Source organism: Zerene cesonia, chromosome 9 (assembly GCF_012273895.1).
Source record: "Zerene cesonia ecotype Mississippi chromosome 9, Zerene_cesonia_1.1, whole genome shotgun sequence".
In the NCBI taxonomy this organism is placed as follows: Eukaryota; Metazoa; Arthropoda; class Insecta; order Lepidoptera; family Pieridae; genus Zerene; species Zerene cesonia.
In genome coordinates, this window is record NC_052110.1 from 4,171,909 (window position 1) to 4,188,747 (window position 16,839).

The following is a 16,839-nucleotide window of genomic DNA, read 5'->3' on the forward strand; positions in this document are numbered from 1 at the left end:
ATTTAGTTCCTAGTATAATAAACGAAAACGTTGCACAAATTTCTAGAATCACTTGAAAATCTTTGAACTACTTACTTTAATTAAGTCTTCCATGTGTAAATTTCAAAACTACCGTCATGTCTAATTTTGTATAGAATTGTAATTTTTTTTTTCTGGAAACTGCATTTCTGTACGGTATATTCCCACGGTTTTGAATAAAAAAAAAACTTTTGTGTGGTTTTTATTAGTCTCTGTAAAAATTAATTTAATATGTACCTAGTCAAAGTATTGCAATCAAAGACAAGTATTGTCTATGAGAAGTCATACGCTAAAATAATTGATTAAGTGGTAATACTGGGATCATATGATATTTCAATGGAGAAGCACGTCTGATAGGCGTCGACTTATCTCTTCAGCCAGTGTTTAATTTTCTGGCTCAATATCGGTTGTTTTACGTGTTAGTGGTGTTATAAAATAACTATCAGCCATGGCGCTCAGCGATGCAGATGTTCAAAAGCAGGTAATTACGCTATAACTATCTTATTTTTACGGTAATTGCTACACGTAGTTTTCTTTGCATTGAAAATGTCAAGATTGATTGATTCAGGGCATCCCATGTTGGGGACTAAATGTTACATTAGTTTATTTGTGGACCAATTTAAATACTTAGCATGGCTAAAAAAATGCATTTTATGTTTAGATCAAGCATATGATGGCCTTCATCGAACAAGAGGCCAATGAAAAGGCTGAAGAAATCGATGCTAAGGCAGAGGAGGAGTTCAACATCGAAAAAGGCCGTCTGGTCCAACAACAGCGGCTAAAGATCATGGAATACTATGAGAAGAAGGAAAAACAAGTTGAACTCCAAAAGAAGATGTAGGTTAACAATCTCTCTAACTCTCTATCGATAGCACATTTAGCTTAAAGGAATAGCCTTTTAATACTCGGAAAAAGTATTGTCTTATTATTACCAATTTGTTAGTGGAATTTAATAGTAAAACATGTGATTTACATGTGACACAACTTTGTAGCCTATCTTTAATGGCATTAATAATTAAATTACAATTATAAACTCTCATCATGAATATGTACCATTTGAAATTTTCTTATGTAGAAAAATCTGATTCTATATCTAATTCTAATAGACGTGAAGGAAGGTGGCTAAATATTCATAAGTCTCATAAGAACTATCTGTACCCCTCAGTTACCCCCCTGTCATACATGATGTTTAAAGCCTTCTTTCTTTAATGGACAATTTTATGCTGATAGTTATTTTCAAAGAACCAGTAGTACCTGGGTTAAGGACATTCTAACAAGCAAATTCTTTTATTATATTAAGTACCAATTCTATAAATATCTTAATGAAAACACATTTACCTGTTGGTAATTTATTCAACAACCAATTATTTAACTTCTTATTTGTAGCAAATAAATATTAAAAGAATATTTCAATTCATACAGTTTTACTTCTCTGAGATTTTATAAAACTGGTTTCACTTACCATGATATTTCACTTCACTGATAATTCCCTTATCTTTCACAATTCACATGTCTTATGTGTACTATTAAAAGTATTTGCTTAAAAGCATGTAGTTAAATTTGTGCCAAAACTGTAAAATTGTAATAAAAATTAGATTTTTCCATAATAAAACAAACCAAAAGCTGATCTAAAAACGATTATACTGAGGAGTTCTTTAACTTTTTTTTGGAAAATATCTGTTGTAAAAATTAAAAATATTGTTTAACAATTACTTAAATCTTTAGTACTTTAGTAGGAATCATAAATCATAAACCATGTATTTAATTGACATGTTCGTTGAATGTTCAGTGAAAATATACATCATATACTACTCATATTCACCATAAAGTTTTACCAAATTATACCATTAAAATGTCACTCTATAAATATAACTATAGCTATATACATTTAACTTAGTTGTTATAGGTAGACAAATGACATAAAATATTTAGAGAAATTGTTTTTTGTACAGTGCCAGTGAGTTTTATAAATAAAAATCATGTGATTAGATTAATTCATAAAATAGTTGACTTCCATTATGGTCACATGTGGTTAGGATAGAAATAAACTCGTGTTTTGATTATAAGTTCATATTAGTTTAAGATAAACATGTTTATTTATTGTTATATCACCAAATATACAAAATTACAATATTTTGTAAGGTATTTCTTAATTATTCAGTGGCAACATATAAAATGTGAAACTTCATATAAATAAAATGCTGGATTGAGTTTGTTGGGTTGGTGGTTGTTTTCAAAAATACTATATAAAAAGCCACTTTTAGTCTTGATGACAAAGAATTTAGAAATATTTTTGGGACTTATAACATGTGCGTGTTTCAAATCATTAATTGTATACTTTTGTAGGAAATACAGATTTATTTTTAGATGACTCGCTAACTTTGTGTGTTATATTTATATGAAATATTTTCCATTGCTTAGTACATATGTTATCATTTAACCTTCCTCAACACCTATGAATACTTCAATATCAAAAATAGACTAATTGGTCTACCCCTTATATATAGCAAGACAAAATAGCAGTGATTATTTTTTTTATATGTATTTTTTTATTATAACTTTATATTATATTTATATTATATTACACAATGTCAACAGTCAGTCATCAAACATGCTGAACCAAGCTCGTCTGAAGGTGCTCAAAGTACGTGAAGACCACGTGCGTAATGTACTGGACGAGGCCCGCAAGCGCCTGGCTGAGGTGCCCAGCGACAACAAGCTGTACTCAGATCTGCTTGTCACACTCATCGTACAAGCTCTCTTCCAAGTGAGTACTCTTTTTTGTTTTTTTTTTATGTAACCATATTGTTCATACTTACATACTTCAATGTGAGTATATTGATTTGAATTATGATAGACAAGAGAAAGAAAAGTGTGTCTTTACTAGTTTACTAATTTGTTTAATTTTTATCTGAGATTATGTATGTTTAAAATATCGCCCAAAAAGTCTGAAGCTCTAATTGTCCAATTATATTGCTATGTTATAGCCACATACTGAAATCTGTATTAATTAATGTTTTCATGGTTTTTTATTAAAGGAATCTCATGATTAACTCATTATCCGTTTCCTATTAAAGCCTCAACTAAACTGGGAGATAATATTTCCCCTTCCCTAAAAGAAAATGGCTATTGAGTTTTTATATTTCGCAATAATATAAAGCAAATCTTAAATAACAAAATTCATCTCAATAACAACTTTTTATCTATATGGCTTCAATAATTACTTGATTTCAAAAAAAAATCCTCACAGCTTGTTGAGCCAGCCGTCACCCTCCGTGTGAGACAAGTAGACAAAGCCCTAGTGGAGTCCCTGCTCAGCCGGGCTCAGGCTGACTACAAGAACAAGATCAAGAAGGATGTACAGCTGAAGGTTGACACAGAGAACTTCCTGCCACCAGACACCTGTGGTGGTATTGAACTTATTGCTGCCAAGGGCCGCATTAAGGTACATTATTGTATTTTTATAGTCATGAAAGGTAAATTGATGTTAACATCACTGTGGTAGTAGACTGGGATGGTGGTAGCCCTTAACATAAGGCGACCTACAAGCTCCTTTGTCGACGACGACATAAAATAAAACGTTAAAAAACTTGCGGCTTCAGTCAAGGGACCGTGTGGACGCCGAGGGGTTTTAAATTTTAGCAATTTATGGCCCTACAAACTCTTAACATCAAAATATATGTGAACATCCAAAACTACTCTGAACAAACAGTGACATTAAGATGCTAATCTTCATTCTTGTAGTTTATACATTTTAAAAAACCGAGTTATTTGTAACCTCTTCGCCTATGTATATTTTCGATCGCTATGGCTCCGTAAAATAACAATAAAGTATGCACATACTAATTGAATGTTTGCAATGTTCGTTCCAGATCCGCAACACTCTGGAGTCGCGTCTGGAGCTGATCGCTCAGCAGCTCCTGCCCGAGATCCGTAACGCTCTGTTCGGTCGCAACCCTAACCGTAAATTCACCGACTAAACAGTCAAACAAAAAGCACTTGTTACTACTAACAACATATTTAAAACATTCATTATTAGTAGAATTGAATAAGTGTTTTATTTGCCTAATTAATAATAATAATAATATGTATTTTAATGTGTATAATTCTATCGCCGTTTAGAATGTATACTGATGAATGTTAAGTCGCCAGAAAATGTATTAAATGTGTGATCATGTTATTTGTCTGAAACCTGGTTCTACAAATCGCTTTGAGTGTACATTAGTTTCGCCGCTAAATACCCGTTTTTAAATTAAATATTTTATTATTACAATTCATTCAAGTAGCCCATGTTATATACTAGAGGATGTAGTTTATAGGATTTTGGAAACAATATATTTAATGTTACTGTCTTATAGATCATATATGTGGAAATATTACTGTTAAATATAGTTACATCATCCGATTTTCAGTATTAAAGCACAAGTTAAGGGAATGCTTCATAGATCGTGTTCTATTCTCTTCCAGAAATTTCGATGTATTCATCCTATACTCATCTTCTATAAGGTTTTTTTAGGGAATAAAATGGTGATTGTAAGAATGGAGTATGACGGCAGCATCCTATGTTATGTTCACTCAAATTGATGCAAAGATTTGGCTGGGCGCAGCGTAGTGTCACACTTCATTCTTACAGCCCTTCTATTAGTCCAGTCAAAAGCTCTAGAATAATACCGCAGCATAATTTCTTTGTACATTTTGACTGGACTAAATACATTCCTTTTTTTCTTCCTGGCAATCAAATTGTTTTGGGCTTGCTTCTAACATTCAATTGGAGCACTGTAGCTCTATATTTTAAGGTATATAATATGTATGTATGTTTTGATTATGGCACTGTTAAAATTCTTATGTAAATATATAGATGTGTTAAAATTCCTGTTTTATTTATCAGCCTCGTCATATTTTGGTTCCCTATAATCTCTTAAGGAATGAAAACTACTTTTTTCACAATTAATAAAACCAAGATTCATTAACACATTTTATTTTCTTGAAACACACAAGCCTATAAAAAATTGTATATTGTTAATATAAGTTATTCATTGTGGCACTATAGTATACCTTCATCTATAAATAATTAAACATTAATCTTCAATGAAAACTGTGATGGTTCAAGTCATTTGTTTGATTAAACATTACCATAAATAATTTGCGATTTCAAATTTAAGTGCTATAATAGCACCCATAGCAAATAAAATAAAAACTAACAATATAATTAAACCTTCACACTTCCCTTTCCAAAAAATTAAACTTAACTTGAATGTCTTACAAATAGTAAAGTTGGTATGACCTTATCTCTCCTTATAACTAGTCATCAAAAGGAGGTAAACCAAAGAGTTCAGGTTTAAATTCTTCTAGACTATTAAGTACTAGTGTTGCTTCTTTTGTAAAACTTCTGTCCATTTGAGGATCTGGCACCAAAACTACTTGCATGCCTGCTGCCAATGCTGCATTTACACCATTAACTGCATCTTCAAACACTAGACACTAGAAATAAAATTTAAATTGTTTTACATTTTGTAGGTAAACTTCTTTTTCTACATAATAACTATTATGAAGTTATTAGATTTCTCTCTAATTTACTTGAATATTTTATGTAAGAATGAATTTATGTACCCATATTATATACCATACTAATCACCATCATCAGCCTATATATGTTCCCACTGTAGGGATGCAGGCTTCCTATGATGGTTTAGGCCAAAAATCCACCAAGTGCAGGTTGGCAATAAAGCAGGTTTCATGTTGTTGAGCTTTAGATTTTTCGACAAGTCGGGTTCCTCACAATGTTTTTCTCCACTGTTTCGAGCAGAGGTGTTGTTACCCTTACAGGAGATAAATTGAAAAATCAATTTGTTTCCTGCATGCTCGCCTGGTAACCCCCAACTATTTAATAAGTATTATTATAAATATACCATAACAAATGAGTTTTTATATTAAAAGTACTTACTTTTGCTGGATCAGGTTTGTCTGGAAATTTGGCAGCCGTTACCAAGAATATATCAGGATGTGGTTTACCCAATTGCACATTGGGGTCTGAGCCACCAAATGTTTTGTATCGAAACAATGAGAATAGCTCTGTGTGATGTTTATCCACTTTCAAATGGTAGCTTTCCTCACTAGAACTTGTAGCTAAGGCTATTGGTACCTTATGCTGATGAAGATGTTCAATTAACCTCTGTGCTCCTAAATAATGAAACAAAATTGTTATCATCTGGAGGAATCCTTTTCCTTTCCTTTATTTCTTCCGTCAATTCTTCCAATTTAAAGTCAGCAATCCATTTGCAAAGGCGTAAGGTGGCAATCATCCTTACGCCTCTGTAAATGTTCATGGGTGGTGGTAGTGGCGCTTGCCATCAGGCGATCCACTAGCCTCAGTTAAAAACCTTCATGTATAAAGTGGGAGTAGTTTAGAAATGCAAACTTATTTTATATAAAATGAAAACAACTGCTTGTCTCATGTAAGTACCTGGTAACAATTTTGTGTCTTGAAAAATTTTTTCACCCTTCTTACTTTCAGCTAGAAATTGCTCAACCGTCAGGGGAAGGTCTAATTCGGTTATAATGATTTTGGCAGATTCGTGAGCCTGGCGACCCATCAATCGCAACTTCAAATCATATTTATATTCCTTTCCATATTTTGAGAGCATATTTTGGAAAAGCACTGTGTACAGTTCCTCAGTATCTAAAATCAATTGTTATGTCTTCTAATAATCTCGTAAAATAGTAAAAAACAAAGATAATATTACTTTTCAGACTGAAACATTTTATGCTTTGATAGCTGATTTGGTAATTACCTACTTACTCAGTAACAATCCATCCATATCAAACAGCACATGAGTTACTGGTTTAAAAACCATAGTTTCAAATTTAATTTAGATACAAAATTACAAAAATTCAGTGCTTCATTCAGAATTTTTCCAATGATAATAAAATATGTAGGTAATATATAATATACTACCGACTAACGATTTACGATTGTCGTGTACAAATAAAAAATTTCCAAGTCAAAAGTACTATTTTCCAATTTTGTGCTATACTTTTTACGGTTTCTTGTTCTACGCGTGGTTCTTATCTTTCAAACAATAACTACGTAAGTACATAAGGTAGGTAGGTAAGGTCGTACTGTAACATTTTTTATCTATGCTATATCTATACTAATATTATAAAGCTGAAGTTTGATTGCTTGAACGCACTAATCTCAAAAACTACTGGACCGATTTAAAAAAAATATATCAGTGTTAGACAGCCCATTTATTGAGAAAGGCTATATATGTACCACGGGCGATGCGGGGGCGGACCGCTAGTGTAATATATAGATAATATATTTAAATTATTATTATTAATATTGGTCTATGAGAGTAAAAATTTGAAAATGGGAACAATGATTTGTCTTTTCATATTTTCCGGGACTAGTCAATTAATTAGGTTGAGGTATAAAGATAGGGTTTTCGGAGGTGAATTTTTAAGGAAATAATATGGAACATCGTCATTACCTGGCGTTGAAAAAGAGAGAAGGTATCTGTTTTATCGGAGTCCCAGCAGGTATGGTGGGCATTAAAATATCTATCTAAAGGTTCGAATATGAGTAGACTTTACAAAATATCAAGATGCAAACTAATATGAATCCATTTCCATTGGATACATCAAAAATCCCGATTAGTTATTTATGTTTGTCCCTGAAGTACCATAAAAAAATCGTAAATAGAAGTGATTTGTCACGATCTTGAGGATAACTTAATATATAATTGTTCAAAACATTTATTGCTTAATAAGGGGAAAACAAGGCAAAAATACTAATACTCTTTTAAGTGCTGCCAAGCAATTTGTGGCGTAGTATAAACATAGATAAAAACCAATGCAAGTAAATGAAAACAGCCGCATTGCAATCGATCCATCCGTTTGAGAGCCTCAGACTGACCACTTACACATAGACAGACACCAATTTCAAACTTTTAATACCACTCTTTATATGAAAATTGTGCTGCAAATTGCCAATTGAGGACCTCTTAGTTAAGTCTCAATAACTAAATAAATATTATGTATATAGCAAATGAAACACACTTATGTATTATGATTAACATTTACTAAATATTCATTGATGTCATAGTGATAATAAATTAATTTATAAAATTTAAAAATAATTCATATAAGTTCCCAAAAATATGTTGATATAAATTCTTGAGCATACATCAAACGCCTGTAAATAATTCAAATAAATATCAAAAAATGAAATATCATAAATATCCTTACTTAGATCTTATATTTCATCATAAGAATGTTGTGGCCATATAATATGCTATCTGTTCAGATTACAGCGTTTCAAACAGTCACAGAGAAGTTCAATTTTGACCCACTTCCCGGTTTGCAATAAAGCTAAAGTTTTGCATTCGTGTGTTCAGTAAATTGTAATAATCTGGTATTATTGAACTGATGATACAGCTAGGAGGTAGAAAATGGAATACCTCAGCGGCGAAGGGCAAAGACACAAGTAAATAGATTAACAATAATATATCCTGTAATAATCTCCATCATAACTTTACTGCTGACCCAAGTTTAGCTCCCAGTGATGGGGGTAGAAAATTTCGTAGATTTACTTAAGCATTAAAACCTGTTTAAATTCCCTCAGGACATGGCTGCTGCATCCAGGTTTGACTTCCGGTTAGAAACCTTCTCAATACTGAACAGGCCAGATTCAATTGTTAAACAAATAAGTAAACGTCTATATTGATTGTCTTCATGCTAGCACAACGTCCAAAATGAGGCAAAAAAGAGATTGATGAAAAAAAGTGCCATTACTATATTATATTACAATTTACAAGTAGTTATGTACTACATACCTATATCTACTGCCGACTTGGCTTAGTTGGCACCGACTTCAAATATATGAGTGGGTAGAGCTAAAAGTAATTATATTAATTTATTTTTCGCTTTTTAATGGTTTGAAGTCGGTTTAATTGTTGTTGGAAAATAATGATCATACGAAACATTTTAACATCCATGCTCCATCCAGCTAACATGGAATTTAATTAGATATCTCACCTTGCCAATTTTTTAATTATACTTCCCAAGACTCAAATAATTCTCATTAATTGGTAACATTTGTTAATATCAAATATCAACGAGAGCTTATTTTTGTTATAAGTTGATACTTGATATTATGAATATTCAACTAATATTTAAAATTCATATAAGAAAAGCACCTATCAAAATCCAGCAAAGATTGTTAAATAATTGCCATTCCCACATTAAATGTTCAAATGTCAAAAGTTTCAGTTTCAGTCAAAAGTATGTATTTTAAAATTTAAGTAAGTTAAGTAGGCCAATCAGTGGCAATAATGACATTCTCTTTTAATTATTTAACACAATTTTTATTTTTGATCATATTCTATAGTGTATGACACAGAGAACGTACGTACTACCTATCTACTATTCTTGAAATATATTTAGATCATTTATTGCCTCTGCAGCATCTTAAATGACAAGATGTGAAACGTCTGGCGTGTACGCTGGACTGTAACGCGGTATGCGAGGCAGCTCATCCCTGCGCCTCGCTCCGCGGTCAACTGCCAGGCTGATACTCCCCGCTTCCTTTACGCCATTCGACTTCGCTCGCCGCTGTGAAGGCAAAATAGCAGCCCTTAATGTCTTCCGTTTCTAAAAAAATAAAACACGTTATTTCACGTTGGATGGTTGGACGTTATATACAATTTTGTACTTACGAAGCTGTCAGAGAGACGTCCCAGAACGTCCAAAAGCACCACGCTCTACTACATGAAATTAAAAACTAAATGAAACGTGATATAGATTTTATTAGTGAGTAATAATTTAACAAGAATATAATTAGTTCAAAAGCCATGGTCGTTGGTGGTTTTATATTTTTGACTCGAGTTGTTTTTTGTCGATGACATCAGACTCCGTGGATATTACTCCAATTTTGGTTCGGTTTACCTCGACTGCTCCACGCCATCTATCAGCAGCGTGACGAGCGATCTCCATCCTCTTCTGCTTTTTTATTTGGTGTTTTTTGTATACGACTTCAATAACAATAAGAACTATGCCTCCTATAATGCCAGCTAAAACTAGAATGAATACCCCTGCCATATTTTTCAAGCCTAACGTATTTGGGGTCTTTTCGTTCTCCTCACAATTGAGCATGTTATTTCGGAGTATCCATTTATTGTCGAACGATTCCATGATTCCACCTGAAAACAATATTTATCGGAATATCACGTAAAAGGAATTAAACTTGCGCCCACAGTATTTTTCTTATAAATGTATTGATTTCAAGCAGGATCGCGATTTCTTACTTTCATGAAAGTCAAGTATAGCCAATGTTACTAAATCAGCCCATGGTGATCCTTTCTGTAAGCCAACTCCATAACCAGACCTCCCGAAGAGTTCACCTGCAGTCACCAACTCACAATCTTGAGCTGCTTCGAATTCCAAACGAGATGAATCCCAAATGAATGCCATTAGCTTCCTGGAATAATTGACATGTACTCTTATAATAAATTCCTGTGAAGAGTGAATACCAGAAGGTAGGTTGGTATACCTACTTAAAAGCATTTGAATTAACAAAATCGAATCGATATTTTAAGAAGTATTATTATTTTTTAATAAAAATATTATTTTCATGCTTACATACCTCTGTATAATAAATATTTGAAGCTTTCAAAATGAGAATAAGTAATTACAAAAATTAGGTATTATTATAATTAACATGCATCTAAAAGCTTACAAGTGTATACAATGAGCAGGGAAGGGTCTGGTTCTCTTAACACAGGTTATACCTAGCAAGAGGGTCAGAGCCTCTCAATCAAATTGTACAACTATCAAGGGGAAATAAAGATTTATTATTATTATAATTAAAGCACTTTACCCGTCTTTAACATCTTGTATAGCCTGTTCAGCATTATCGTAATTGTTAGCCTCCATGGTTCGGTACATGTTAGATAGTTCGACTTGCCGTCTAAAGTACATGTCCACAGCTGATCCTTTCACTGTGGCACACGTGAGATTCTCCATTGTATTTCGAAGCTGTACAGTAAGTATATACGTCGATCAATAAGTATTATTATTATTTAAACCTATTCATATTATGAATAATTCTATTAATAAGGGATTTATTAACTGGTTTATATTGAAGACAAATGGAAATAACCTTTAGCGTCTGACTTTATTTTCATACAGTGAAACTCATTAAAATGTTGTCTAATAAGTATCGTAAAAAAATCTCACCCTGGCATCATTAATACCGCTTAATTTGGTTTTTGGTCTTTCTAATACGAGGAATGCAGCTAAATTAGCTGTGTAGGAGGCAACGATGATCATTGCGAAGCCTGCCCATACCATGCCTAGCACTCGCGCGGAAAAACTTCGTGGTGTTCCTGTAGCGATAAGAATGAAATTACAATTATAATTGTTTTCAACAGCCTTCGTATAGACTTTGTGATCAATGCAAAACCTTGATATAATATATAAAGCTTAATTAATTTTAAAACGGACTGGAGCTTTCAAGGAAACGTAAAAAAATAGTTTATACCTTTGCAAAAACGAGTTAATGTATTATCGTTTTATTTTACTTACGTAGTTTATTAAACAGAGGGACATCCTTCGGATAAAATAAGTGTATATAGACGTGGTATTTTTAATAGTATTTTACTTAAATTGATTGCTAAAATGAAGTCCTAATTTCCCAAATTAGATTCTATGTATATGGATTCTATACCTTCTCCAATACCACTGTTAAGTAACACTCCCCATGCGAACCAAATTGCACTCGACAAGTTTAATGCATCTTCTTCCGTCCCATCAATATTTGCTAACTTAAATCTGCCAAATGGTGAAAATCTATCCAGCAAATAAAGTACGAGTGCCACGACATGTACAGACACCATAACAAGTATCCATAGAGTGTTGGAGAAAGGTTGTAAGAATGATACAAGTGTAGATGATCTTGATGGCTGGAAACAAAAAAAAAAGATTATCATAAAGAATTATTTTTCTAATGGAATAAAAAGTGCGATAAAACTTGCCTTCTTCTCCAAAATAGTAATACCCTGATATTTAAATGGCTTGCTGAACTCGATAAATTCTGCACGTTCAGGGTTAATTGTTAGGGGTGCAACGATCATATCCGCACGTTCATATACTAACTCTCCTGGTATAAGAAAATCAATTAAAAATGGAGGTCAATAGGAATGCTATGCAGCCTAACTTGAAACTAAGAGGTGAATAAGCAATACAGGATGAATGATAGACCACGGTCCATATACATATATAAAAAGTATTTCAAGAACCAAGAACCAACCAATAAATAAAAAAAAAATATTAATGAACTAGCAAATGGGAACGTATTTGTTTTAAAAAAAGAGTAAAAGAACTAACGAGGGTAATGATGATATATCTATTTATACGATTTACCAATTAATCCAGTCCATTCCTTTTTAGATCCCGGTTGAGATATATTTTTGAATACATAGGAACCGAACTGGCCATCTGGTGAGAGAGCCAACGAGAATGTGAAGTTGATCGCTCTTGATAAATACGTCAAGAGATCCATACAAAAGCCCTTGCAACAGTACATTTGATCTAAAATTAGAGTATTTTTAGTATTTGCTACAGACATTTTAACTAGGAACATATTGGCAGGAGATATTTTTTCATTACCTGCTTCTTCGCTCGCATTAAAATGTGGACACGGTATCTCCTCACTGGTACAATCAAAAATATCCTCAACGCGACGGGCATACACAAAGGGTTTCTCTTCGATTGTTAACACCTTTATACATAAAATTGATTATTACATCGTAATATTTCCTAAATCGTTTGCAGAAAAACATTACCTTTAGGTGTGTTGGTATCATGAATCCTTCTGGTTTTGACGAACTGCGTCCCATCCATATAATTTCGTGTTCTTTAAGTTCAAGACGCATTTTTTGTGTTTCCTTAAAAAATAATAATAAAATTTTGAGATCTGAAATTTAGTTTTATTAATTTTCATTTGCCCGCGTAAATATATTTAAAAAAGGTAAAGGTAAAGTTGACCATACAGCTCTATGGACACATAATCTAGGAGAGCATCAATTAGAGAAATTCACAAACACGTCATATCGAACACGACCTCTCAATCAAGAGTGAAATGCCTAAAGAAATAAAACCTAAAAGATGAAATAGCTTATGATAATGTAATTAATCCATAAGTACCTTAGAATAAAAGTATTTGCCAACAGCCACGTGTTCCCCTTGTGCTCTAACATTGACCATATCATACTCTGCGTGAACTCTATCTCCATGGTCGTCAAACGCAACATGTCCAGTGGCTCCATTCTCCAGCCTCTGTTTTCTAATGTAATCAAAAAGGACCTGACCAGTCAGCCAAATGGATCCCGAGTTATCACAGTCGGAAGGAGGAGCATTAATTTCTTCAGTTTTGTTCATTTCCCTTATTGCTGATGCGAGGACGTAGCTAGAGTTTGAAAAATTCTATGAACATTATGATGGTAATATGTATGGTATTATGTTATCTGTGGTAATATACTCAATTAGAATGCCATAACATTTATTAGATATTAATTACTCATGGACCATGGTGATATATGATAATAGTAGATAAAATTGTTTTCAATCAAAGTGTAGATAATTCTAGGATGAGTCCTATTGAGATAGGAAAGAAACATTTCATCAGTGGTAGCAGGTCATAGGTAACATGTTTTACTGATACAACATTCCATTATAATTATTTAATATTTTGCTAGTTATAATATTACTCTTACATAGAATCCTGTATGTGGGCATGCTCATTCGTGGCATTAACGAGCCTCAGTCCCAGTAGACCTTCAGGAGCATTAGCGGCATCCAATGCTTGCTCAGTCACCATCCAGACATACCCAGTTGTCGTCATATTCATGTATGTTGCGTCACGAAATATTATCTCGGCGTCCGTCTTACTGTGAGAGATAAGATATTTGGAGCACTATTTATAAATTTTATTCACACTGTTGTTATGAGGTTTCTTTATCATATCAATAAGAAATTTTACTTAGTAAAATATATATATCTATTGAAATAATATATAAGAAAATTTTCTTAAGCTTATCTCCTCTATATATATTTCGGTGCCTCTTGATTTTACCCACTTCGTGCATGACGTATCTAACAATAAAAAATCTTCAAATGAGACCAGTTGTTCCTGAGATTAGTGCGTTCAAACAAAATCAACAAACAAACACACTTTTCAGCTTTCTTATAATATTTTCGTGTTACACAGGAATTGATATAATAATTAATTATTTATTGTAGCAGTCTAGCAGGCTTCGGCACGAATTGGGCCAGCTCGCATCGGGGAAGTACCACACCCCCACAGAAGACCGGCGTGAAATAGCATACTGCTGTGTTTCGTTCGGTGAGCCGGAGGCCCATTTCCCTTTCCTTACCCTTCCCATTCCTTTCCTTTAATCCTGTAATCAATCCTTTTCTAATCCCTTTCCAATTTGAAGTCGGCAATCCATTTGTAGAGACGTAAGGTCTGCAAACGACCTTACGCCTCTCCAAATGTTCATGGGCGGTGGTAGCGCTTACCATCAGGCGACCTATATACGATACGATAACATAAAAAAGAAACAAAAAGAAACAACACAGAGTATCTCTAACTTACTTTATAAATTATATTCAGCAAAAACATTATAAAGTGTCACATAATGCTAATTACGATAGATATGTTAAATGTTTATCTATACTGAAGTGTTAATTTAATTCATACTGGTATATACCAGGTACATTCCACCGTTTCATGTAAAGAAATTAGTTATTATACCTCGCATACATAAGAAAAACCCTTGCTTGTGCACTTCTCACATCTATGAGTTTTTCATTAAATGAATCCAGACCTGGCTCAAATTCAATGACCTGTTCAACCACAACTTTCCGATCGACATCTTCATCAACACTTTGCGAAGTAGTTTGGAATCTAAAAATTTTGAGTATTTATGAATATATACTATGAGTACATTTGATTAATTATCATAATTAAAAGGTTATCGCAATTGATATGCCATTAAACATGGGATGTTTTATAATACCTTAATTATTTAATAATTAACAGATGTACCGTTGAACTTTGATATCAAATATTTTAATTGTAGCAAAAACTGTTGGCGAGATGATTTCTTGCATCGCAATCTATTTAAGCATTCACACATACCTTCCCAAGATTGCTCTACCATCAGTATCCGAGCTGTGTATGACAATGACCTTCATATAATTGAAATGTTTAAGGACATCCACCCATACATCAGCCTGATGCGAATATGGCGGAACAGTGCGTAAAAACGAAACGTGTATGTTTTTATCGGAAAAGGCAGAGTCGCGTGAAGATATTCCTATAACTGGTATATGGTAGAATCCACTCGTATATGATACGGCAGCAGGTGACAGGTCTCCTGTTATGGGATGAGATACAACCACTGCGTAAACCTAAAATATTAAGTATTGGTATAAATCATTGCACAAAATTACGGGAAATAATAAATAACCTACTGTAACTACGCTGTAAAATAACACAGATTAGTTATTTCCATGTGTTTAATATTACGCGAGTAGGGATCACGCATTTCGAAAATAAAATCTTCATAATAGTCTGTCTCCCCATGCTCGCTGTAGGATTCAAAGCGACGGCTTAAAAAATATGCTGAAAAAATTGCGTTTTAAATCCGTTGAAAAGTTACTAATTTCTTCATTTCTTTTTTAATCGTTGTTAAAAAGTAATATTCGTTGTTAAAAAGTAATATTCTATGTAATATGTTATAATTTTTAAATTTAATTTTAAGAGCTATATTGTCATATTTAAATGACATGTACTTACTCTGTGTGCTATCAGATCTTTACAAACATTAAGTGCGGTCATTATGGGATTGGGATCCATCAAAATCGAGTAATCATGGTAGGTCACCCCGCGGGGGACATATTTGTCTTTAAAGTTGAGATTCTACAAAATAAGGATTTACAGTTTATTATTAAAAATATATATTGAAGACAAAGCAAGACAAGAGAAATACAAATAAATAAAAAAACAAATATACAGAAGGCTACTTTTTATTTATAATTGTTTCTAAGTGGTATTACAGAGGGATTATTGGGTGTCATCACAAGATAAGCATATTAATAATAGTTACTAAGGATTGCAGTTAAGTCTGGTTTCAAATATTTAACATCTTGTAACTTTAAGGTTGCTACTTACAGAGATTGTGTCTTTGAAGAAAGCAATGGACTCATTACTGGATAGTACACCACCGACATTATAGTATGTAGGGTTCGAGTTGCGTCGTCTGTCTATATCAGCATGCACCGTAGACCAACCAAGTATCGTTATAAACACTGCGGTCCACATTCTAAATTATAACCTAGAAATATTTGCCCCATTAATAAGAGGTGATATAATATAGCTAAGTACTTCTTTATCACGTATCGAAGTAGTTTTTTTTATCCGAAAAGTAGATTTTGCTGAAAATATATAAATCTATATGTGTATTGTAAAAGTGCATTTAGAAGTTTATTTTCTATTCTATAGATTGATATAATAGCGTATATATTTTAATAATTTTTTTACAGATATGTATTGAATAATAATCTACGATAACATCATTCTTTTTTTACAAGAAAATATAATGCTAGGATCTCATTCAAATATTACTTACCAATAATTAAAATCAGGCTCGCATTTTAATTGTTGTTTAATTCTGTAAAAGTATAAAGTATAAGGTTTACGTAACTTAAGTAAGGTGGGATGCTGAGGAGTAACGGTAGATGGAGCAGCACCTATCTCAG

At 32.9% G+C, this 16,839-nt stretch overlaps 3 protein-coding genes across 6 annotated transcripts; 1 reads left to right on the forward strand and 2 right to left on the reverse strand.

Moving 5' to 3' along the window:
- The first annotated feature begins 320 nt into the window (after positions 1–320).
- LOC119829125 (V-type proton ATPase subunit E) lies at positions 321–4,887 on the forward strand. The gene is made up of 5 exons (XM_038351524.1): positions 321–499; positions 680–855; positions 2,617–2,785; positions 3,269–3,463; positions 3,891–4,887. Exons 1-5 carry the CDS (start codon positions 467–469, stop codon positions 3,996–3,998), a joined length of 681 nt encoding a protein of 226 aa, XP_038207452.1. The 5' UTR covers positions 321–466; the 3' UTR covers positions 3,999–4,887.
- Positions 4,736–7,093, reverse strand: LOC119829124 (pseudouridine-5'-phosphatase-like). Of its 2 annotated transcripts, none has more exons than XM_038351522.1 (4): positions 6,818–7,093; positions 6,482–6,697; positions 5,963–6,198; positions 4,736–5,499 (listed from the first exon to the last, which is right to left on the reverse strand). In XM_038351522.1, exons 1-4 carry the CDS (start codon positions 6,870–6,872, stop codon positions 5,320–5,322), a joined length of 687 nt encoding a protein of 228 aa, XP_038207450.1. In that variant the 5' UTR covers positions 6,873–7,093; the 3' UTR covers positions 4,736–5,319. The 2 variants fall into 2 exon arrangements, with proteins under 2 accessions (XP_038207450.1, XP_038207451.1); XM_038351523.1 differs by having other exon boundaries at positions 6,810–7,093.
- A 2,161-nt stretch (positions 7,094–9,254) lies between these two features.
- On the reverse strand, positions 9,255–16,779 carry LOC119829123 (glutamate [NMDA] receptor subunit 1). 3 transcript variants are annotated; one of them, XM_038351521.1, is made up of 17 exons: positions 16,710–16,779; positions 16,253–16,415; positions 15,878–16,000; positions 15,218–15,489; positions 14,831–14,983; positions 13,791–13,964; positions 13,222–13,483; positions 12,861–12,962; positions 12,685–12,796; positions 12,439–12,606; positions 12,051–12,175; positions 11,744–11,978; positions 11,254–11,402; positions 10,895–11,052; positions 10,323–10,495; positions 9,964–10,217; positions 9,255–9,630 (listed from the first exon to the last, which is right to left on the reverse strand). In XM_038351521.1, exons 2-17 carry the CDS (start codon positions 16,400–16,402, stop codon positions 9,487–9,489), a joined length of 2,754 nt encoding a protein of 917 aa, XP_038207449.1. In that variant the 5' UTR covers positions 16,403–16,415; positions 16,710–16,779; the 3' UTR covers positions 9,255–9,486. The 3 variants fall into 3 exon arrangements, with proteins under 3 accessions (XP_038207449.1, XP_038207447.1, XP_038207446.1); XM_038351518.1 differs by having other exon boundaries at positions 9,487–9,669; XM_038351519.1 differs by lacking the exon at positions 16,710–16,779 and having other exon boundaries at positions 9,255–9,669; positions 16,253–16,402.
- Positions 16,780–16,839: the final 60 nt, after the last annotated feature.

What these genes read in the sequence shown, in the direction of transcription:
- LOC119829125 (XM_038351524.1), top strand. Translation starts at nt 467, where the DNA reads ATGGCGCTCAGCGATGCAGATGTTCAAAAGCAG. An exon ending in TCGTACAAGCTCTCTTCCAA is followed by an intron (nt 2,786 to 3,268) that starts GTGAGTACTCTT and finishes AAATCCTCACAG; the next exon opens with CTTGTTGAGCCAGCCGTCAC. An exon ending in CTGCCAAGGGCCGCATTAAG is followed by an intron (nt 3,464 to 3,890) that starts GTACATTATTGT and finishes TGTTCGTTCCAG; the next exon opens with ATCCGCAACACTCTGGAGTC.
- LOC119829124 (XM_038351522.1), bottom strand. Translation starts at nt 6,872, where the DNA reads ATGGTTTTTAAACCAGTAACTCATGTGCTGTTTGATATGGATGGATTG. An exon ending in AGACACAAAATTGTTACCAG is followed by an intron (nt 6,199 to 6,481) that starts GTACTTACATGA and finishes TTCATTATTTAG; the next exon opens with GAGCACAGAGGTTAATTGAA. An exon ending in ACAAACCTGATCCAGCAAAA is followed by an intron (nt 5,500 to 5,962) that starts GTAAGTACTTTT and finishes TTTTATTTCTAG; the next exon opens with TGTCTAGTGTTTGAAGATGC.
- LOC119829123 (XM_038351519.1), bottom strand. Translation starts at nt 16,402, where the DNA reads ATGTGGACCGCAGTGTTTATAACGATACTTGGTTGGTCTACGGTGCAT. An exon ending in GCGGTATTAATGATGCCAGG is followed by an intron (nt 11,053 to 11,253) that starts GTGAGATTTTTT and finishes CTTACTGTACAG; the next exon opens with CTTCGAAATACAATGGAGAA. An exon ending in TATACTTGACTTTCATGAAA is followed by an intron (nt 10,218 to 10,322) that starts GTAAGAAATCGC and finishes TATTGTTTTCAG; the next exon opens with GTGGAATCATGGAATCGTTC.